Source organism: Orcinus orca, chromosome 8 (genome assembly GCF_937001465.1).
Source record: "Orcinus orca chromosome 8, mOrcOrc1.1, whole genome shotgun sequence".
Classification (NCBI taxonomy): Eukaryota; Metazoa; Chordata; class Mammalia; order Artiodactyla; family Delphinidae; genus Orcinus; species Orcinus orca.
Genome location: NC_064566.1, coordinates 4,720,275 through 4,743,731, shown reverse-complemented (window position 1 = coordinate 4,743,731; position 23,457 = coordinate 4,720,275). Strand labels below are relative to the sequence as shown.

Sequence of the window (23,457 nt, the reverse complement as noted above, 5' to 3'; positions counted from 1 at the left end):
ATCAAGGTTTTATTACACCCTCTTCCTATCCTTCCAGAAATTTTGATATAATCACTATATATTCTATAGCTATTATGTATATCCCTATACGCTGATACGGAGCACCTTGAGTGATTTGTTCTGAAGTAATAAATAAAATTAACTTGCTTTGTTTCAAGATTTGAAGGCCATATAGAGATCTGCCCACCAGGCATGAGTCATTCAGCTTGTTCGGTCAACAAGAGCGTTCTAGAAGCCATCCGAGGAAGACTTGGATCTTTTCATGAACTCCTGCTTGAGCCACCCAAGGTAAGGCAGCTCTCTGAAGCCCGTTGACCAGCCAGTAGCTAGATTTCAGCTGTTGTTAGAAAGTAGATGAACCTTGTGAGTTAAAGGACTGGCTGTGACTCCCATGTGCAAAGCATATTAGAAGGTACACGGGCAGTTGTTTTCATTGCTCTTGAGCTAGTTTTTAATTGGCTTTTATCGATATATAGCATCTAAATTGATGAATAGAATAGAATTAAAATTAAGTAAGTTACTCATCTGCTTAGGAAACTCAGCTTTTTGTTCTTCCTCTATATTCTGCATACTTACGTGCCAGTACAGTCGTTTTCCTCTCACAGCGTGTTATTGTCACATCTTTGAGGTAAAAGCTAACCTTTTAGGAACTAACCTTTGAAACTGAGCTGTCTTATTCAGAGTTGGAGCAGTGTAACCGCCTGATGAACAGGTATCTCATTTAAGAAGTAGTTGGCTGAATGTGACTTGGAGTGTTAGTTTTTCTGTCGGGAGCATCCGTGTGCTAATCCAGAAATGACTGTTAATCAGGCAGCCACTGAAAGCACAGACAGCAGACAGCGAAGACCTCCAAAAGAGGGGTGTCCAGGGTCCATAGTGGTGTCCTTCCGTGACACCCCACCCCCTCGGGTTGGCGCAGATCGAGCTTTAGGGGACAAGGCTCTTCCTTTTGGCATCTCTAGGGTGGAAGGCAGTTCCATGAGAGTTTTACCGCCTGCACTAGTTCTTACACTTTGGTTTTTCCTTCGGCCCTGCATCATTGCATCCAGCATCCCAGGCTCTGGAAAGTGTGTCTCTGTGACGTCTACGGTGCGAGTTACTGGGAAGTTAGTAGACTAGTGTCTCCTTTCTAAAGTAGATGTTTTCTGTTTACTTAACCATCTTGTGGAGGGGGAGCTGGTGTTTAACTGTGGCGTCCTTTGTGCCAGACCTGGGAAGAAGAGGAGGGAGAGTAAGGAGAGGAGAAGGAGTTGCTCAGGAGAAGAGAAGTGGAAGTTGGAGGGGAAGGAGGTCCTGTGAGAGGAGAGGGTGTGGCCAGGTTCCCCTGACCTGTGTCTCAGGTGCCACAGTCTTCTTTCTAGGTGGACAAAAAAGGCAGCGTCTAATATGGATTCTCACACTGGTACTCTTCTTGGGCCTAACTCGGAAGTAAGACAGTGTTTGGTTTGCCCTTCCTCTTGTTCACGGCTAGGAGTGAGTTCAGCTTGTGGCTGCTTTTTACTACATGATGTGGTGAGTGAGTAGGTCCGTGTTTATTAGAGCTGTGCCACAGGGAGTGAAACTGGGGGCCGTCCAGTTCCACTGGGCCTGGAGGAGCACAGGCAGGGGGGCAGGGATCCCCTGTGGACGAGGACATGGAGAAGGGCATCCTCGCTTCGTTGTCACAGGTCATCATCCTTTCCCGCCAAACTTCTGAAGTTCCGGAATGTTCTGTGTCTGTCTTTTGTGATTTCAGAGAATAGAAACTCCCTTTTATGGACAGGAACAGGTTTGAGGTTGATCCTGTTTCAAGGTTGTGATCCAGAGGCAACTTCTGAGTTTGCACTTTTATCACAGATTTGGCAGAGATTGAGAACTGTGATCTAAAACCACTTGTAACTTTTCTTAGTTTCTTAGGTTTCTGGTCAGAATTGGAATATTGCACTTTTTTTTTCGTGGACTTCAGTAGCTTTCTGCTTCATTCCTGTGGTGTTTGCAATGTTGAAGGCAAGGGGGTACTTGACTTCTTATAAAATTTGTAGTCCAGGGAAATTACTTAATTGTTTTCCCTCATGTTCATTTCATCATATCTTAAAGATATCATCAGTAGGAGTTTTGGATTTTCCTTCAGGTGTAGAATTCAGGCCAAGTTGTTTGCAGGCTTAGTTTACCTAGCGTTGTATCTTAGTACATACTCCTACACCCTTTATTTGTTTACTGAACTGAATTTAATTGGAAAGCTTTTTCTTCCTCAGAAAAGTGTGATGAAGACTACGTGGGGCGTGCTGGACCCTCCCGTGGGGAACACCCGGTTGAATGTGATTAGGTTGATATCCAGCCTCCTCCAAACAAATACCAGCAGTATCAACGGGGACCTTATGGAGCTGAATAGCATTGGGGTCATATTGGTACGATATCCCCTGAAAGATGTCTTAATTTGCCCTTGATACTTTATGGATACATAACTGAAGGTAGAACCTCATAAATTTACAGTATGTGTCAATGACTTTCCTTGGTCCGAGTGTAAACAGTCTTTTATATCGTTTTCCCTTTGCGGTTATCATCAATTTTGAATGCTTTCAATTTTTCAGTAGTAATTTATTGTTGCCGTGCGTAAAGAACTGTATTAGAGAATTTGGAAGATGATTAAGACAGATGTTTCCCTTGAGAAGCTCAGTCTCGTATGGAGGATAGAGTGAGTGTAATCACCCTCTTCAGGGGATTGTATTAGCAATAAACGACTGGGGCTTACAGCATTATTTTCTCTTCATAATTAGCCAAGGGACAAGCTTTGATCTTCTTTCCACTGAGATAGTATACGAGGTCTCTGACACTGTCTTGATTTGCGTCTAAAAGACTGTTTCAATTTAGTGTGAGACTATCTTTTGATTTAGTCTGCTTCAGTGGAAGCAGAAGGGAATGTAAGGGAAAAAGAAGAGCCCAGGAATTACCTGGACTTCCCTGACCCCTGAGTTCCCCAGCTCCAAGGCCTGTGTTTGGGATCCATGGGCCTGGCCCCGGGGCCTCTGCTTGCTCTGTCCTGCCTCTGCACAGCACAGATGGGTTCCCAGGACCCACACTGTACACCCGCTGGCCACACTGTACACTGGGAGGAACTTGGCGTGTGTTTCAAAGGAGAGTCTGGGTGTTTGCTCTTTACATGAAAGGTATTGAATGTACACTTCATATACATTTCTCATGTGATCCTAGGTATAAAACTTAATATACATTTCTCATGTGATCCTGGGCATGATTTTTCAGATCATGCCCAGATAGGGGATACATTCCATGGCTAGTAAGTGGTGGAGCAGGATTTGAATTCACATCCAGTTTCAAACCCATGCATGCTCTATCAACCATTCCCTTTGTTCTTCCTAGTGTCACTGAGATAGATACTTCAGTTGTTTTTCAGCTTTGTGTTAAATGACATAGCAGTAGAAGGCGTAGAGAGCAGGAACATTTGGAGAAAGATGAGACGCTACAGGATTGCAGTTTCCTTGCCAGCATAACCCTTGCCCTCTGGGGACATAGTTTTTGCCCTACCCTCTGACAGGGTTATAACTTCCTAATCCTGTCTCTGGGCGTCTCACTGAAGTCATCAATCACTAGTCTTTCATCTTCCTAGTAGTAAGTTTACAGCTATTGTTAATTCATTCTGTTGTTAATCTTAGAGCTTCTTTTGAGTGATTAATATGATAAAACTCCTAAGTGGATCATTAATCATTATCTTTTCATTTTGAGATTAGATAACCAAGACTCAGCGATATCCTGAATACATACTTGATGCATTTGTGCTTTTTGGAATTGTCTTTTTTTGTGTGTGTGCTACTGTTACCTTTTCAGGTAATCTGGAAAACCCTTGCACCTCCAGGAGTTCCGCACGTCACCACCTCTCATACCTTTCTTATTTTGCTCTATCCACTGATAGTTCTATGAGTTTTGAATGCCCGAGTGGTTATTTTTTTTAAGGTGTGAGCACCTCAAAATTGGAGACCGTATTTTTGTCTGTCTCCCAGGTTGCACCTAGCACTGTGTGCTGCTCAGAAGTCATCAGTAAGCATTTGTTGAGGCAAAATGAAATTCTCATAAATTTCTTTGGAAATTTACTGAACTCTCAATATCTGTATTAGTCACGTTGAAAACAAAAAGACACTCTCTTTCTGTCTGAGAAATTTATTATTGTCTTTATGTGTTTATTGTTGGTCTCTGTTAGTTTCCATGCAAATTCTGACATGTTAAATGAGCAAATACCATGCTATTTAGTCTATGAAGGTATTTTAAACTGCATTTAAAATAAAATGTGTTCCTTTTAATTTGTCCTATTGTACTAGGAACACATCATTTTCACTTTATTAATTCATTATTTGGTGAATGTGTTGCGGTAGTGGCTTAAACATGGAGGAGACTGAATAAAAGAAAGCATTATTTTTCTTTTTTTGTAGGACATGTTCTTCAAATACACATGGAATAACTTTTTACACACACAAGTGGAAATCTGTATTGCACTGATTCTTGCAAGTCCTTTTGAAAACACAGAAAATAGCACAATTACTGATCAAGACTCCACTGGTGACAATTTGTTATTGAAACATGTAAGCTTACTTGGTGTCTTTTTTTCTGCCACTCCTGGTTATAGCATTTTTCTGCTTAAGGTGTGAAGTGAATTGAGGTTTAAGGGTGGGAGGTTAGATTTCAGAGTCTGAATATTTAACTTGTAATGGTACTTTTAACCAGTGATTCTGTAAATCATATCCTGGACAATTAACCATTACATGAACTTTAAAAAAAAAAAAAAGGCTAAGTGGCTTGCTTATTTGGGAAAATTAATAAATTTGAAGATTTAGAAATCTTTTGGAGATTAAAAGAACAATGCAAATTTAAATACTGCAGAAAACATTTGAACCAATTATTTGGCTTGCCAGAGTTTTAATTTCTTGTGCTGAATATATGACTGAAAGTTGGGAGAAGTGAGTTCTTATGCAGTGTCGAGGAAGCCTCTTCTGGGGGTCTGTTTTCTTTTGTTAAATATGAGGTGATTTTACTAAGTCAGTCTTCAGGTTTCTTCTTGCTCTGAAGTTCTGTGATTGTGTGACATTCTCTAGCTCATACTGGGTTACGCCCAAACCTTGAAGATGGGAAAGGCTAACCTGGAGTAACCAAGTAGATGGGGAAGACAAATGACATTTGAATAAGACTGGCTGTGCACATTCGATAATGCAGCCCACAGCACTGGTCATTGGCGTGCGGAAGTTTGGCAAGCCACACCTATTTTTAATACGAATGCAGTAATGTTAGCTCATAGAGAAGTAAGTGTTGCTCGCATTTAAAATGTACAAGTATTGCTGTGGATTGTGAGTTAAATTTTTGCCAAGGCATAATTTTCTTTATTCCATTTCAGAGTAAAACCTGTCTTTTGCTTTAGGTCAGCTGCTCACTGGTAGCAGTACTTGAAATATATTATTTCCTCGTAGGTTCACTGCTAAAGGCATAGATCCTGTCTTGAATCCCTGTAGTGTTCTGGGGCCCTTGAGTAAATTTATTTTCAACGTGCATCTGATTTAGCCAGTAATTCACAGCTGTATTAGGCTTGCTGGGTTATATGTATAAAGTGATAGGTATCACTTTTCTGTTTAACTAGAGTTCTGTTTCACTTTAAAAATTTGACACTTTGACATTTATGTCAATGTTAAACTGGAACGTTCCTTTTTATTCAGCTCTTTCAAAAATGTCAATTGATAGAACGAATACTTGACGCCTGGGAAATGAACGAGAAGAAACAGTAAGTAAATTGTTTTCTGATAGGAGTTCAGTTTGATTTTTAATTTGAAGAAAATATACTCCCTTGCCCTAGACAGGGAACAATGAATATAATATAATTACATGGTACAGGCCACTTTACAGTTACAAATGGTTCTCTTGGGACTTCCAGATTATTTAATTGTAACACATATTTTTCTAGTAATTTACTTTTAGATCCCCCTGTCTTTCTACCTGTCTTGAAAGAACAGGGGTTGGGAGTACTCCCCACCTTTGTTGCTGCCTTTGCAACTTCTTGGTCCTTTCTGAATGGCTGTTTTTCTGAGAATAATGGGGAGTTGAAGGGAAAGAATTACAAAGTAAAGTCCTCCTTAATTAGCACCTTTGTCCTTGTTACCCGGGTTCTCATGGAAGAAAAGAGTCACTTTGTGCTTGGAGCTAGAGGGAGGGTAAAATTGCTTAGTATTTCCTTTTTTAGAAAATTTCCGTTAGCTGATTGGCAAGATTACGTGAAGTATTAGTTGCTGCGTGTGAGTAGCTTTGTTACACAGAGTTTTTTTCCCTAGTGGTTTTGTCTGAAACAGGCATTCCTCTCTAATGCTCTGGGAGCTTTTATGCCATCCCATAGATTCTGAAGCAGGTGGGTATGTTTGGGAAACACTCTCAAGGTATACTTCTTGTGTTTGTTTTTAAGTCAGGTTTATTGAAGTATACATTTTTGGGTATACATTTCTAGGAATTCTGACAAATGCATTCAGTCATGTAACCATCACAGACAAGACACAGAACGTTTCCATCACCCCATAAAGTTGTCACATGCCCCTTTATAGTCTAACCTTTCTCAGGATCTCCCTGCTCTGTGTCTCTGTTCAGATGTCTCTTGCAGTGCCCAGGAGAGCTAGGTAACTCACGGGAGCTGCCTGCTTTGTTTTCTGGGGTTTGGTTTTTAAAAATTGCTTACTAAACACCGATAGGGCTTTGCTTTGACTCTGGGTGGTGAAAGGTGGCGTGTAGGTTGAGGGTGGCAGGGGTTCAGTCTTGGTGGACCTCAGATACTTTCCTCCAAATGGAGCTCCTTTGGGGTGCTGTCTGTGGCCAGAGTGGCGTCTCTGGTTATGTGTCTGCCCCATCTTAGCCTTCCTTGACCCCCTTCCTCTCTGCTTCCTCGTCTCGCCAGTGCTGAGGTGTCCTGTGTGCTCTACTTCCCGCAAGCTCCATCCTCTGAAGGCCTGGCTAATAATATTCCTCCCCTCTTGGGGAGTCCTGAAAGAGCTTTTTAAGGTTTCCTTGAACAGGAAGGCTAAAGAAAAGTTGGAGCCTTGGGCCAAAAAACTTGGAGATGGGTGTTTGTTTTCCCTTGTGAGGGTTTGAGGGAATACCAGAGTTTCTGACTAAGAATTTGCCCAGAAGGAACACTCCGGTCGTGGGATCTTACTGTGAAACTGAAAGAGGCTCATAGCAGTTCAGCTGAGGTCAACCTTATGCCTTCAGACCCTTAGGTATTCCCAGGCCCTCTACTAAGCTTATTAGCAGATATTTCATTTTCCAGGCAAGCCTACAAGCACAGTATGGTTTTTCTTAGTGACTCCTGAAAGATTCTCCCTTGAAGCAAAGAGCTCTTCGGTTTGTTTCCTCCTGTCTGCAATCAAAAGTCTTTTGTTTCATAGAATTTAAAGACTTGACACTTTGTAAATATTCGGGCGGAGAAATCACTGTGATGTGAAAAGTTTGTCTAAATGTAAAGATGGGTCATAGTTGTGAAGATTGAACTCTTAAGTGGGGAAGGGGTGAGGAGTAATGTGAATGTCTGTGTCCAAGTGGGAAGTGGGCCAGATACAAGTTGACTACCTCTCATCTTGGCCAAGTCCTCAAATCAGCTAATATTTTAACTTGAGAAATGCCATTGGTAGATAACTATCTCGATGATTGATTGATACAATTAAAATTTGATATCTTAGCAAAATGAACCAGCAGAATTCTCACCTCATTTCCCTACAATCTGTTTAAAGTCTGAAAAATAGTTTCACAGAAAGATAGGAAGGAAAGTTACAGAATCATTAGGCATCAGTGAATGTTTGGGGTTTTGTTTTTAAAGATACTGTGTTACTGAGGATGGTTGGTTTGAGTCTTTGAACAGAGTTTGTCCTGTTGACTGAGGCTACAATGTAGTCTTTTGAGTAGACAGTTGCTGCCACACTCCCACCCCCTACCCCTACCCCTACCCCTACCCCAACCTGGTTATATTACGTACCCTCTTCTTCCGCCTGTTCTTGTCTTTAGTGCCTCAGTTTTTAGAATGATTGCTTAAATCCACTGTACTTACCAAGCTGTTCATCACTCCATCCTCTCAGGAGTCTGAATATTTGTCCTTTACCCCTGGTAGAGCCGAAGGAGGAAGACGGCATGGCTACATGGGACACCTGACAAGGATAGCCAACTGCATCGTGCACAGCACTGATAAGGGCCCCAACTGCGCCTTAGTACAGCAGCTCATCAAAGGTAATGGGTTTATGGAATTTTCATTACATTTTTGTTGGATTGGAGAAAGGATTTAGGGGTAAAGTGGAAATATTCATAGCTTTTTAAATAGCTGTCTGAAGAGTTTCCTTATATTATCTCGAGATTTGAATGAGGCTCTTGAGAAGGTGTTTGAACAATATAGATTTTTGCTGTATCTCTGTTCTTAGTTCTGCAGTCCTTTTATTAAGTATTGGCAGGCTCAGCCGGTAACTAGTTACCCACTTTCATTCTCTAAGGGTATTGCTCACTAAACCGTTCCTTTGAGCTTGAAGTACTCGTAGGCTGACAGTTGAGCCACTTGAGCTACAATTACTCTTGCTTTTTATTTTCTTCTGAAGTCCGCTACATAGCCTATGGATTGAGTTCCTTTAATGGGCATATTAAAGCATTTAACAGCATTTTTTCCATCTCTCTATTACTAAAATGAACAATATTAGCCAATATCCTAAAGGACTCTTTCTGCACTAGCATTTGAATTTAATCAGCCCAAGGTTACTTGGAAGAAACCGTATTGATGCCTTTTACACTGGCACCAAGGCCTTGAGTCCATCTCCTCCCAAATGAGAGCATCAAGAACTCTGTGTGCTCCAGGTTTGGTACCAGTGGGATTACTAGTCCTGTGACTTACTCTGAAGGCAAAACATCTTCAACCTCTGTGGTACAACATTCGTTCAGTTATTAACTTGCTGAAAATCATCTCTCAGTCTATCCTACTATTTCTCTCTTAAGAATGTTTGTGTTCAAGAGGCTGTTACCTATTGAATGTGCACGAAAAGTATAGTTGTGGCCCAGTGATGGACAAATTGGGGCTAGCGCACCTGTAATTTTGCTTCTTGAGCGAGATGTTAGCCAGATCATCACACTTTATGTCCTTTGCTGTGCACGTAAATTGGCCATGTGTATGATTTTTTGTTTTTAGATCAGTCTTCGTTTTATGGAAGTTGCTTGCCTTTGTAAGAGTGTGTACACACACGTGTGTTTAAGCCATAATTGTCAGATGACAGACAGCCTTAGTGAGGCCTCCAAGATTACAGCTATAGTTGCATTTTCTCAGAAAAGTATTTGTGTATCCTTTTCTTTACAGTTTCTGTAGAAGGTAGCTTTCACTATTGCATACGGATCCATATGTTGGCCTATGACACAAACATTTAGGAAACATTATCTTTGAGCAATTTGAGAAGCCAAACTGGGTTCCGTGGGACATTCATTGGCCAGATGCCAGTCAGTTTCTCAAGAAGGTGCGCAAGAGCTGACATTTGCAGTGTTTCCTAAACTCACACGACCATGAAGCAAAACTGCTTTTACCCCCACCTTAAAGACCGTTATCTTTACAGGGAACTTATCAGAAACATATTTTCCAGGTTAAGTTTTTAGCAAAAGGTCTTAAAAAACTTGTTGAATTCAAAGAACTGCTTAGGGCTCTTAGCATCAAGCATAGACCGTGGTGGGGAGGGGGTTCCTGAAAAGTTCTCGGGGTTCAGACTGAGCATGGCTATACCCCGTCCCTCCGAGAGCTCAGCCTGCAGGGATTGCTTGCCTTTGAGGAACCACGTGGGTGGTGCCCTCTCGAGTTACCTGTTTATTTGTCTGTGTGCAAGTCACTGTAGTGATAATGTTTTTTTCCTTTTCTCCCTCTGAAGATCTTCCAGACGAAGTCAGGGAGCGATGGGAGACGTTCTGCACAAGCTCCTTAGGAGAAACTAACAAGAGGAACACGGTAGATCTAGTAGGTTCTACAAGGTTACATTTCTGTGATTTCAGTGCTCTTGGCCTTTGCCCGTCTATTCAGAAAGATGTGAGACGTCTTCCACTTGTACTGATAATTGTAGGCCAAGCTCATGTTTCTTACCAGTAAAAGAGGTCAGTGCCCACCGTACTCTTGCTAATTTGTCTAGTCAACTTCCAATTCCTGCTTAGGATGACGTAAGGGTACAAAGAAGCTACTCATACCTGCTCCCACTGTACTCGGTTTCCACCTCCCTCAGTGCCCTGCTCCCCAAGCACCTCAACAGAGCAGCCTCTAGCCTTCCTTTTACTGTGTTGGGTTTGTTGCCTTATGCCTAAATAACCCCGGGTGGTTAGAAAACCTAAGTATTCGATATTTTCTAATGTTACTGAGTTGAGTTGACCCTCATTAAAGTCATTCCCAGTGGGGGACAATTTTATAGATGACTTTGAAAACCCCAGCTTTAATAGATTGGTACTTTGAGCCAGGGAATAATGGCATTGATAATATTCTTAAAAATTATATTGGACTTTGGAATGTAGTCTTTGTTTTCTTTAATACGTTAAGTTTTAAGGTAAGTATTGCTTTTGCTTTTCAAGGAAAAGCATTTCCTTTTGCAAGCACATGCCAGCTGATAGTTGAGGTGGTGGCCTTGACTCTGCATGGAAGTAGGTGTGTCAGGCATTTAATTCTGTATTTGAAATTCAGCAGCCGCAGTCTTGCATTTCTAATATACAGTAACGCCTCGATTGTTAGGCAGCCTTATCTGCTCAGAGCAGAGCCTAGAAATGGGGTGGGGGTGGTGCTGCAGAGCGGTCACTAGTCATCCTGCGTCACCCGCCCGAAGGGCCCGTTGCCTCCTGCTTTGCAGATTGTCTAACAAGTTTGGTTATCTTTTTCCAGACTCTTGACAGGTTGGTGGCTTGTTCAGGTGGATATAGTGAGAGAATTATTAGGTATTAGGAGTTGGAAGAAATATGAAGTTGAGAGAGAACTGTAAAAAGGGAGCTGTGTAGGGACATTTAGTTAAAATAGATTTGGTGGCCCTTATTGTCACAGGGTGTCACAGCCCAACAGAGGAAATGGCATTCACTTTGACAGCCCTGAGGGATCAAGGAAGGGTTAAGTAACTTTTAATGAATGTATTACCCACTGTACATTGTTTCTTTCCCCCCAGTCAAATTGGTTAAAATTCTGGATCATCAGGGTCTTATTGTAGGGTGAAATTGTTCTCTCATACTGTTAAATTGAACCTTTTAATTTTAGAGGTTCCCAGATTGATTCCTTGTTAAGAATGCAGGAAATGTGGTCTCCTTGAAGGGGATTTTTGCCTTGTTTCTTATTCGTAAAGAAATAGGAGTATTAATTCTGATCTTGCTTGGGAAACTTCGTCAAAAATTGCCTTTTGGGGCTTCCCTGGTGGCGCAGTCGTTGAGAATCTGCCCGCTAATGCAGGGGACACGGGTTCAGGCCCTGGTCTGGGAGGATCCCACATGCCACGGAGCAACTGGGCCTGTGAGCCACAACTACTGAGCCTGCGCGTGCTCCTCAACAAGAGAGGCCGCGATAGTGAGGGGCCAGCGTACCGTGATGAAGAGTGGCCCCCACTTGCCACAACTAGAGAAAGCCCTCGCGCAGAAACGAAGACCCAACACAGCCAAAAATAAATTAATTAATTAAAAAAAATAGTTAAAGCTTTAAAAAAAATTGCCTTTTGATTGACTTCAGAGGTAGAAGTAAAGAATGTCCAGTTAAACTTGTTGTTATCAGGATTTTTTAAAAAAGTTATCTTTGGTAATTCAAGCAGATTTCTTTTGTGAGTAGTTTAAATATTTATAAAGATGGACTTTCATTGCAGTTCAGGTAGCACTCAGCTACTTTGCACGATGCCGTCAGTTATCTAGTCTGTGACTGTGTGTAATGTCATGTATGTCCACACAGAGGAGCGTGGGCTTGCCCTGCATAATTAGTGCACAGCCCTTTTGGGTCAGACACATCTAGACATACATTTACACCTGTGTTGAAGGAAAAAATCATCACGGCTCCACCTATCACGCTGATTGAAGCTCAGTTCTCCTTTGCCTATTGCACTTTCTGCCGTAATACTTGGACTACATAGATAATCTACAGTAAAACAAAAGAAGCAGAAGTTCGCTTATATAGCAAAAGTGGTAAGATATATAGAGCCCTGTTAGCATTGCTCATATCCTTTGTTGACTTAGCCCCACTCTGTGCTTTTGTTGTTTCTTGAGACTTTTGTGTTGATCTCTCAGGAGCTCTTCACTTCCTTGGTTTCAAATACCCAGTACTAAAATACTACCTCTACTTAGTCTTAAGTCCTTCTAATAGGGAATTTTGCTTTGTAGTATTTTTAGGGATATGGGTATTCCAAGTTTTAAGGATCCTTATACATTAATCCTGGGCCGCCAAGGAGAGTTGAACTGTAGCCTCCAGGCTCTTCATTTTCTGCCCAGAATGTTTCAGGCTATATCCCACATGTTCCAGGGAAAATGTGCTGTTGTGAATATTATTATAAACACAGTTTGGTACGTGCAGTGGGTGTTGCCCTTGCAAAAATGTCATACAGAAATGTCATGCCCACTAAGTCGTGTAGTGCAAAGTCCAAATAAAAGCATTCCCTTCTAATTGCTTCAGGCATACTCATCACTGAAATTGGCAGTTAAATAATACATTGCTTATTCCCTACCTCCCTCCCCAAATAGATTAGATACACTGCCCTGACTTAGTTGATTTTAGGATGATGGCTCAGATACCTCTCTGGGAATTATTTCAGGTATATTCATAGGACTTGGGTCAACTAGTAGTTCAGCACCAAATGCTTGAGTTAGTGCATTGTTAGGTTGCCCTGGCCTGTTCTTTATTTTCTAGCCACAGCCAGGATTCGTTTGTTTATACAGCAAACACTCACCTATTCTACTGGCTGTGGGCCTGAGGACTTGCTCGGTTATGTAGGATAAGCTGTGCCAGCCCCAGGCTCCTGCCATCTTCTAGGGCAACATCTGTCTTCCAGCTCCTATCACTTCTAGGGCAACATTTGAATTACCTTCTCTCTGAGATCTTTGAAGTACTTTAATCTTCTGACCCCGTCATGCCAAAGTATATGAACAAGAGATTCATATACTGCTTATGTTTTTATGTTGGGAGTTTATCATGAGTAAAATTTGGTGTTTTAATTATATCCAGAGGCCGCATTGTTTTGACTAAGCCCCCAAACTGTAAAAATTGGTAAGGATTTAGATACAGGAAATTTAGATAACGTAGGCAATGTTTCTGTACTGACTTTGGAAGATTGAGTTTCTTTCATTCTCGGCCTGCCTCTCCAAGGGTGAGGATCTTTTTTTTAAGGTTGAGGTAGTTTATGAGATAGTTTATGGAGGTTGTGTAGAGTAATACAAACATGCATGTATGGATTGCCTGGAGATCCAGCAGGTCAAGGTGGAACGTCTGAGGGTTTGCATTTCTAACCATCCCCAGGTCATGTAAGTGCTGGGGGTCCACAGTGGGACCACGTGCAGCAAGGAGCAAGTGTCTGTAGCTTCCACTTTTCACTGGAGGTTACCAGTTATCAGGTTACCAGTTATCAAGTCATACTTAGGATTCTCCTAGCAACCTAATCAGCCAAGATGAAGAAAACTCTTATTTGCTTTTTCTTTTAAAGACAGTTAATAAAACTGAAATTTTATTATGAAAGAAGGTAACAACTCAAAAGCTTTTTTTTCACTGCAGCTTCAAGAGTATAGTTTACTTAGAATGCAACTTGCTTGGCAAGAATGTTCTTATGTACTTGTTACTTTTTTTAAAGTTATGATTCTGTATTCTCATTTAGTGATTTACTAGTATTCGTGAAATATTTGAGGGGCTGCTGTGTGCTGGACACTGTGGATATTGCACTAAACAAGATTGGCAAAAATCCGTGCCTCAGTGGAGATGGATAAACAGATGGAGGGTAAACTAGGGGGAGGGAGTCGGGGAGTGTTTTGGGCAGATGTGCAATTTAGAATTAGGTGGTCTAGGAAGACGCCATGGAGAACGTTTGTGTAGAGGCTGGAGGGAAGTGGGGCAGGAAGAGCGAGTGCAGAGACCGGCACAGCGCCCGCGTGGCTGTATCAGAGCGGGCCAGGGAGAGAATGGGAGGAGAGATTTAGAGGTTCTGCGGGCCAGAGCTCATGCAGCTTCACGGCAGGCTCCTGGGGTTGTGATCTTAGTGAGATGAAACCGTTAGGTTTGGAACTAAATAAAAAGTGACACGATTTGATGTCAGTGATTTAAAATCCTGTAATGATTTAAAAGATCATTGTGGCTGCTGGATTGAGTATAGACTATAGTGGGACAAAAGGTCGAGGCAGGGACACTGGTTAGATGCCTAATATAGTGTTAATCCAGACGAGGGAGAAACTTTCCACTAAGGAGGTGATAATAGACTTGATGAGAAGTGATGGGATTTTAGGTTCCATTTTGACAGTAGAATGGACAGATGTGGGTGAGACAGAAGAAACAAGATGACTAAGATTTTAGCTGGAAGAAGAGGAATGAAAGAGGCATTTCCTGAGCTGAAGATGCCTCAAAAGGGGTGTGTTTTGGAAGCTTAGATCAGGGACTGAGATGAACAAGTTTTCCCCTGTAGGTAAATTAAACGATCTTTTAGCTCATTTTATTAATAACGATTTCAGACTGGGTATGGTGTAGGTAGGATCAGAGTCCCCACATCTTTTAAAAACATAATTGAGAAGGTGTGCAGGCATTGTGTTATTATTAATAATAACTTGGTAAAACAGTAGTTTCTTTTTGGAGGAAAAAATTAATTGCTTTGAGGATACAAGTTAAGGAGAATATATAAGGGGGGTCACAGTGTCTGGCACATAGTAGTTGCTCAACAAAAGCTAGTTGCTTATTTTAATTAATGACCTGATAAAATCTTATTTTGTAGCAAAAAGTATGAATGAGGACACATTATATCCTTTTTGAACTTAAACAAGACATACTAGGAGTAGTCAGCTCCTTCTTTTCCTCTCTAGTTCACCGAGCTTGCTCTTTGAATTGTCTTCTGTTTTTGTGCCCTCCCCGCCCCCCGTGGTGCTGCACCCCTACAACACACATGGGCTTAATATGATTCTTGTACTGGCCACCCAAGTTGCCCGAAGCTCCTAAATCCACTGCAGTGGGACAGCTTGACCTGCTCTTGACTGCAGTTGCCCTGCAAGGTGCCAGCTGCCATGACCAAGCAGTATTCCACCACCTCCTTTCTGCATCCTGGCTGGGCTCTTGTGGAACACCCTCACCCCCATATCTTTCCCACCAGCTTGCTAAAGCCACAGTTGACTCAAGCAGGTTCCCTTCATTGATCACAAATTCTGCCTTTGATTTCATCAGACCAGATTCAAAATTAGTGTTAATGCTTTCTCTATACTTTAGGGAGGATAGAGAGGGAATTAATTGGAAACACTGGGTTATTCACTTTTACTCAGTATCTTCACCAAAGATAGCCAGACAAAGGGAAAAGAGATTAATTTTATTCAGGCAGTGATTTATTCAGAATTTCATAAGCCATACCACATACAAACTCAGTTGGATTCTACTTTGGGCTTCTTGAATCAGTGTTGGAACATCACAAAGCAAACCAGGCTGGTGTCTATAACTCTAGGCTTCTAGGCACAGCTTCAAGGGCTGGCAGGTAACGGCTGCTTGTGTCTCCCCCAAGGACAGTGCTCTCTGCCCAGAACACTTCTACAAAAAGTACGGGACGAATAACTCAGAAAATACAGTGTAAGTTACCCTTAGAAGTATAGTGCTTGTTCTTAGAATTTTACAGACTGTTCATTTTTATTACTTGCTGTAGAGCAATTACTGTCATTAGTGTGGTGCTTAGCCATTTGTATATCTTCATTTCTAATTGTTAATACATTTATGAATTAATAAAAATCACTTACCATGAATTGGTGAGCAGTTCGTGTTTATGCTTTTGCTTATTAATGTGAGTTGGTTTTAAGTTGTGAGGGCAGGGGGTTACGTTTTAAGTGGCAGAAGACTTGGGGTCTTGTAATGAGCAGGGGACTACTGACCTAAGTCATATTTAGCATTTATGAACAATGCTTTTCTTAGAATGGGCAAGAAATGCAAGAATTTAAAGTGAAATGGTTGTATTTAAACCTGACCTTTCTAGTGGCTCATTAGTGATCGCTGGGAATTGCAACTTTACCCTTCAGGCTTGGCATATTTAATTATTTCTATATTTTATCTGAGCCATTAACTTCTTCCTTCCCTTTTACCAAAATCACTTAAATGGAGTACCACAGCTCTCACATGCTTTCTGGTGCTGTTAATCATGAGTGAAGTAACCACAGGTGGGCAGCAGAAGGACAGGTAGCCAAACCGTCTGGCTGAGTGAAGTGTACCCTTGAATTACTGGGTGGATTTATTACAACTTAGCTGTTACTTATTTTTGTTCCTGCTGTTGTTAACACATTGAGAGAAAAACTAAATGTGATTTTTCCGTAAAAATGCTGATACAAATGTCCAAAACTTTTCTCTGTTAAATAGTTTTTTACATTTCTATGCATATAGGTTACAACCTGCCATATTCATTCATCCAGTGATGATGAAATTGACTTTAAAGAAACGGGTTTCTCACAGGATTCTTCTTTGCAGCAAGTGAGTCATGCCTAAAGTTTTGCTTTTTGTTTTATTTTAAATGCTTAGTTTAGTTGCCATTTGTGAATCAGCGTTGGAGTGAGACATGCATTAGGTTGTGATTTGGGGTTAACCTGTTAGCTAGGCAAAGACATTTAAAAGAGGAAGCGTTGGGTACATGAGAGGAAGGTTTATGTTGATTGTAATTCCAGGGAATGTTTCTTCAGATCTGATAATAATGATGAGTCCGGTAAATTTTCAGGAGATTTGAATGAACTGAACAGTTCAGTAAGCGCCTCAGACATGCTCATTATGCAGACCTGCACAGTAGACAGTTCCTGCAGGTCTGTGGATAGGAATACGAAGACTTGTTCAACGTCAGTGAAAGTAACTTTCACAATATCCCTGAACCCCAGATGGCTTACATGTTTCCAGTATCTTCAAATTGTGTAGTGACATCTAAGTTAAGTTGTAATTGAAGTAATTCATGGCCACCCTGTCCTCCTGTTCGCAAATTCATCGCTTTTATCAGCTGCTGGTAATCTTTGTTGGGGAGAGAGCAGGATATAGAAATAAATGTGCTGATTTATCATCCATTGGTGGTTCTTGGGGAGGTGAGGAATGATTTCACTATCTCCACTGGGTATCAGGTTTGGGAGCTAAATAGAGAAGCCCCTTTGAAAGTTATCAGCTCTTCGTATGAAGAAGTTACCCTTAGTCAGGACCAGGTCTTGGCCTGTCAGTTGATTTGGTGTGGCAATGGAATTGACGTAGTCACCTTCCCACCTGGCACTGAATGTTGCTTAGCTTCTTTTTTCTCCATCTTTAAGCCCCTTTTACCAAGGCCAGGATGAAGCTTCTGATGCTTATGCTGGCCTTGCCTTTCGGTGTCCAAGTAGACTGACACACTGTGGTGTAGGTTGAGCTAAGCAGTTTCTTGGTTTGGTACTAAGGCAATTTAACATTCATGTATTCAGGCTAGGCCTGAGGTAGCATTTTGGTGGCTGGCAGGCTTCTCTTGATTCTTGACACTGCCCTTTGGAAGCCAGCCTCCCGAGGAGAGAGGCGGGGAGCTGTCAAGCAGCAGGGCCTCATTGCCACCTCTCACCTTGGCTTGCTGTCCGGCAGCAGTGGCCACCCCGTAGGCCCAGCTGGCTCACTGTGAGCCCTCATGCCTTTGAGCAATCCTTGCCCGACCCTGGAGCGCCTGGGCAGTATTGAATTAGTCCCCGCGTCCTGGTCTGAACCCCAGTGCTACACATTGCTCCACCCCTACAAAGAAAATTGATGGTGTACAGTGTACATTTTCAAGATGATTTTGATCTGGCGAATAGCTTTAAGAAAAAGAATGCCCTTAAACATCTATTTGTAAATAAGCTAATAAACTCGGAACTTCCGGGCAACTGATTTAATCGGGTACTGGTGACATTTTGGTACCAGGAAAGTGGATTCCCTTACATCTCTTGAAATCTGGTTACAGGGTCATAGCTTTTCTGGGGAGAATTTTCTAACGTTTTTTTTGCTTTGACTGCTGATGTGCATATAAAGCAAGCCCAGTCACCAAACTGCCTTAACACCAGGCTGCTGTACCTGTGGGTTTATCCACTTTATGTAACCCTCTAAAAGGAGGAAGAATAATTACTCTTTTCTGATTGACAGGCTTCCAGTAAACTTTTCTTTGCATGTTTAAACTATACACCAGTCATGGATCATTTTGAAAATAAACATACTCCAAAGCATTTTTTTCTGAATTTAAGAATACAAATCTAGGTTAATGTAAGAATTTCATGCTGGTCTCCTTTATAATCAAATCAGTTTATATATATCAATTTGAGGTTCTCATTCACATTTAAAGCTAGATCTGTTGCTAATGCTCGAGTACAGAGAGCTTAGGGCAGCTCACTTAACAGACTTGGGGGGGCCATACTTGGCTCGGGGCGTGCTCACAGCTTTGGTGCCCCTTCTGGTTTCCTCACCTCCGGAGCTTGACTCTTCCTCCTCCTAAGGCTGCCTCACAGGGTAAAGGGTGAGGAGGTCTTCCTCGTGTGGTGTCTGAAGAACTAGGGCTGGCTGCCAAGGATGGACACCACTCCCGCTGCCCCCGTCCTCAACAGGCTTGTTCATAGGCCATCAGGTCTGTGGACGGGGACTTTCTGTTGCCCGGGTGGGTCCACCCAAGAGATTTACTTAAGAAAGTGGTGGGCTCCCTTCTCAGTGACTTGAACAGTCCCTGGCTTTGGCCAGGATGACAGTTCTGAGACGTGTGGGGTTTTTTTTTTTTCCCTTTTTTGCATAACTAAAAGTTTTTAATAATCGCACAACTGTATGGTGCTTTCCAGATTTGGATTTCTCAGAGTCCAAAACACTTTTCTAAAGCTTCAAATAGAATACAGTAGCAGTCCCCACTTATGTGGGTTTAGTAAGCCTCGATGGCTTTATTAGTCAAAATCAGACTTGAGACCTAAGTTCTTTGCTGGCTTTATCTTCCTAGAAGCTACAGTAGACTCAGAGCTAATGAGGACTACGGTTTGTTGGTTTTCTTTTCCTCTGCGTTACTACGTGGAGGCTGTGTCTGTCAGCAGCTATATATCTCCCTCCATAGATGAAGAGAGACAATGCAAATATGTGTGTGCATGTTTATGTGTATCTGTGTATGTATCTATATGTTTGTACATGTATGCATTCACACATGTATTTATAATACACTTAGTATTTGCATTCTGTTATGAAGCATTTAAAGTATTATGAAGCATTTAAAGGAACACTTTTGGGAATATTTCTTCCCTTTTACACCCAAAAGATTTACAGTATGATCTCTAGAAGTATAAAACATTTAAAGAAAAAGAAGAAAAAAAAAGAATCAAAACAGTTGAAAAGGACCTTTTCCCCTTGTGCAACCAAATTTCTAATCTGTCAATAAACTCAGAGCCTGGCTTATACTGCTTGCTCGGAAGAAGGACTTCGTGATTCTTTGCCACACCTTTGAAGCTACCAACCATGCGTCATACCTTATAAAAGATAAAGCAATTCAGACAAGTTGGTTTCTTTCTACTTACATATTTTATATTCGTATGTCCAAAACTCAGCCCAGCCTCCCAGAACTTGTCCCTACCGTTCTGCTTTCACCCAAACTCCCACAGCTTTGGTGTGCCTTACCAAATGCACCCCTGGGGGGCTGGCTCCAAGTGCTCATGTGCTCATGTAGTATTGTCTCTTTGGGCAAGGAAGGGAGCAGCGGGAAAGTGTGAGAGTGAACAGAGGGGTGGTGGGTATCGAGGTAGAGAAAAGTGAGGTTATAGGTTCTCGGTAAACTAGATGCAGCATTTTTTAGACCTAAGGAAAAGATGCCTTCCAAAGCCAAATATAAGGTTTATTTTTAAATTATCCACTATTTGGATTATCCATGCCATAATTCCCTGCCACCAGAATGAATAATCAGGAATTAACGGCAGAGGCATTTCTGCAGTGTTTGTCTGCAGGGTAGAGTCCGTGGGCTCTGCTCAAATGGAGAACCGAGGAGAACTTGGCCTTCCCAGTAGTGGCCTCAGGAGCGACGCTTTTAGTTCAGCTGCCAGCTGCTGCTTGTGCCTCCGCGAGGTCCGTACACAGCTCTGTCCGTGGGCAGCACGCACGTTATTTGTCTCCATATTTATTGCTCGGGGCAGAGTGAGGAGTGGCACTTGCATATCTTCATCTGTTCTTTACTCCTGATTGAGAACATGGAACACGTTTGCTGACCTCGCTTGTTCCCCCGGGCCTGCTTGTTGTTTGAAATTAGAATAGCAACATTTTTGTGGAGTCCGCTTTAACATTCCCCCTTTCTTGCCTAAGAGAACCCAAGTGAGCCTGGTGCTCTCTAGAAACGGTGTAGTAAACAAGAGCCGACTCCTGCATGGGTCTTTCAGTGTTGTAGGCTTTTCAGAGTGATTTTGGATCAGTGTTATAACTTTCTGTCCTCTCTCTAAGGTAGGTAGGATAGTAGTTACTTTTCTACTCTTCCTAGCCTCTGAGCCTTAAATCTTTTTTTTAAGAAAATGAAGTGTCCCTGAACATTGTGTTGTAGGATTGTGATTGTGATTATTAGTCATTTTTCCTCTGGTGCCATGTTGCTGTAGTGGACTGTGGGTGGGGAGATGCAAAGAGGGAGGGTGGGTGGTTACCATTGGTTGGATCTTAAGGTTGGTTGTGTTCAGAGGTGACTGATACACCTTATAATTTCAGACTGTCACATGTCACTTGATCACGCTTTTGAACTAGACCCAAACCTCTCTCTAAAGATAATTTGGAATAGAGGTCAGTGGTCACTTAAACATTTCTTACATGACATGTGCATTAGAATAATTTATGGACCAAATTCCAAACATTTCCTTTTTGGGGTAAATCGTGTCTGAAATTATTTGATTTTTTTTTTTTTTAGAAAAACACACCAACTTTTTAGGCCCTATGGCTATATAAATAAGATGATTTCTGGAAAACAAATGAGCAAATAGTATGTAGAATGTCATTAGAATCATTATATCACTGTCACTGGTCCTGGGGTTGCCAGGCCTTTTCTGATTATCAGATGCAACAAATGACGTCCAATTTTATTGACCAGTTTGGCTTCAACGATGAGAAGTTTGCAGATCAAGATGACATTGGCAAGTGAGTATGTCTTCTGTTTGCATAACTGTCTCCTACACTCCTGCTCTTTGTGAGATGTTCTGGTTCTCCTGGATTCTTGGAACCCTTTTGCATTCGTGAGTTGGGAGGAACCTGCCCTCCAAGTGTTCCTTTAGTTCCAACCTATCAGCCTGAAGCACCCAGACAACATGTAGGAATAGAATGTCACTCCCACAGAGCAGGCTTGCCCTTGGGCTTGACATCTTTCACAGAGGTTTATTTGTATTAGGTGTAGGAACTCAAGTCATTGTGCTCCTCTTTGAGGTTTTAGTGCTAGATCACATCATCTAAAGTAGTTAATCCCTATGTCAGTTACCTGGTTACCTGGCTTGAGCAGGTGTGGTTCTCTTACAGCACACAGTGAATGGGGTATCATATTATGGCTGAGCAGCTCTACCCCATGTGTATTTTCTCTAGCTGACTCACCAGAAGGCAGAGTTGGGGCTTTTCCGCCCGAGAGCCAGGCCGTAAGTTCATTCATTCTGCAGTCAGGGAAAGAGGAGCATAGAAATGGGGATTACTGGTAATGTGCAGAATTAATGGATAGAAGATGTGTGGGCCATCCACAGAAATGAAAACAAATGTTCTAGCATCTGACCTTGGGAAATGAGAGGTATTTATAAATGAAGTATTTACAAGAGGGGTGTTACAGCTCACCAGCCAACTTCTCTCTCACAGGGGATCCCTGATGATGGTCACCAACACCCAGCATCTCTCAGGGTTCCCCACTAGCAGTAGATGCTCAGTAGTTGGTTGAACTACAGCCAGTGGAGGCTGTTGTTTGTCATAAGTTGCAGTTTATGGCAGGTGAGAAGCTAAAAGACTTTCCATCACACTCTAATTGTGCCAAACAACATGCTGTGTTGGCACAGGGGCCTGGAGGCTCCACTGTAAGTAGAGCAGTAGTTGAAGGCTGTCAGCTGCCCTAAGAATCGGCTCATTTAAATCCAGAAAGAGCAAGGACTCGGTGTTTGTGTCTGTACCCCAGGAGCGCTCACACCAGAACCCGCAAGTTCCCCCATGTGGCATCTCAGCATTTGTCTGTCTGGACTCATTTATTAAGAGTTACTAGTTAGGGACTTCCCTGGTGGCGCAGCGGTTGAGAGTCCACCTCCCGGTGCAGGGGACATGGGTTCATGCCCTGGTCCAGGAGGATCCCGCATGCTGCGGGGCGGCTGAGCCCGTGGGCCGTGGCTGCTGGGCCTGCGCGTCCAGGGCCTGTGCTCCGTGGCGGGAGGGACCACGACAGTGAGAGAGGCCTGTGTACCGCCAAAAAAAAAAAAAAAAAAAAAAAGTTACTAGTTAGGAATCCATAGTCTCTTTAGAATTTGTATTGGGTATTTGGAATAATGTTTGATGAGAACAGATCTTTTAAGGATTATAAAATAGTCCCACCTACTCAAAAATTGTTTAATAGGCTCTGAATTCTTTTACTCCCTACTTTCTGCCTAACTATGCCATATTATAGCATAAGATTTCAGGGGTATCTGTGTTTTATGTATGAATTTGACTCTACCTGGAGAAAGTTCAGGGTCTGACAGCTTCTGTGACCTTTTTCGTGCTTTGACCTATTTCTTCTTTGCAAATAACCTTTTTGGGGTTATGAAGTATGGCCCATGGAACCATGGTTTCTACCGTGGATGTTAAAAATCTTCTATAGGAAGGCTTCGAGGGTGTGTTTATTATGTCGCAAGAGGCTTCCATTCCAGCCTTCCCATCCTGTGTAAATTCCTTATACCAAGGGAGGAGGTATCATTTAATGCAAGCAGAGTTTGTTTGTTGTTACTTAACAGAGATTTTAATGATAGTGTAAATATTTTACATTTGGAGAATTTCACAAATACTGTTTCTGAGTCTATAGATAATTAACTATTCTTGCACTTATATTTTGTTTACAGTGTTTCTTTTGATCGGGTATCAGACATCAACTTCACTCTCAACACAAATGAAAGTGTAAGTATTAAGGCCTGTCGCGAGTAACAAGCCATACGTGAGATGGACAAGTGGGCATGGGGTTCTCTCAGAGCCTGCCTGCAAGAGCTGTGTGCACTGGGACCCCTACGCCCTAGGAAACTTTGTCTCAGATTGCTGTGACTTCAGCCACTCACACGACCTGCCTGGCCCCTGTGGGCATGTGAATTTGCAACCCTGGTTTAAGATGTGAC

At 42.1% G+C, this 23,457-nt stretch overlaps 1 protein-coding gene across 19 annotated transcripts in view; it reads left to right on the top strand.

Annotated features, from left to right (window-relative positions):
• Positions 1–23,457, top strand: part of PPP6R3 (protein phosphatase 6 regulatory subunit 3) — a 126,772-nt gene that overhangs the window by 79,028 nt on the left and 24,287 nt on the right. For 8 of the 19 annotated variants that reach the window (XM_004278040.3, XM_049712968.1, XM_049712971.1 and 5 more), the window contains 9 exons: positions 159–288; positions 2,235–2,387; positions 4,422–4,571; positions 5,694–5,758; positions 8,120–8,235; positions 9,897–9,982; positions 16,565–16,651; positions 21,177–21,274; positions 23,191–23,245. In XM_004278040.3, coding sequence (XP_004278088.1) covers positions 159–288; positions 2,235–2,387; positions 4,422–4,571; positions 5,694–5,758; positions 8,120–8,235; positions 9,897–9,982; positions 16,565–16,651; positions 21,177–21,274; positions 23,191–23,245 — 940 coding nt within the window. The remainder of the gene's footprint in view (positions 1–158; positions 289–2,234; positions 2,388–4,421; positions 4,572–5,693; positions 5,759–8,119; positions 8,236–9,896; positions 9,983–16,564; positions 16,652–21,176; positions 21,275–23,190; positions 23,246–23,457) is intronic. The other 11 variants (XM_033402462.2, XM_049712976.1, XM_033402446.2 and 8 more) reach the window with 5 other exon arrangements.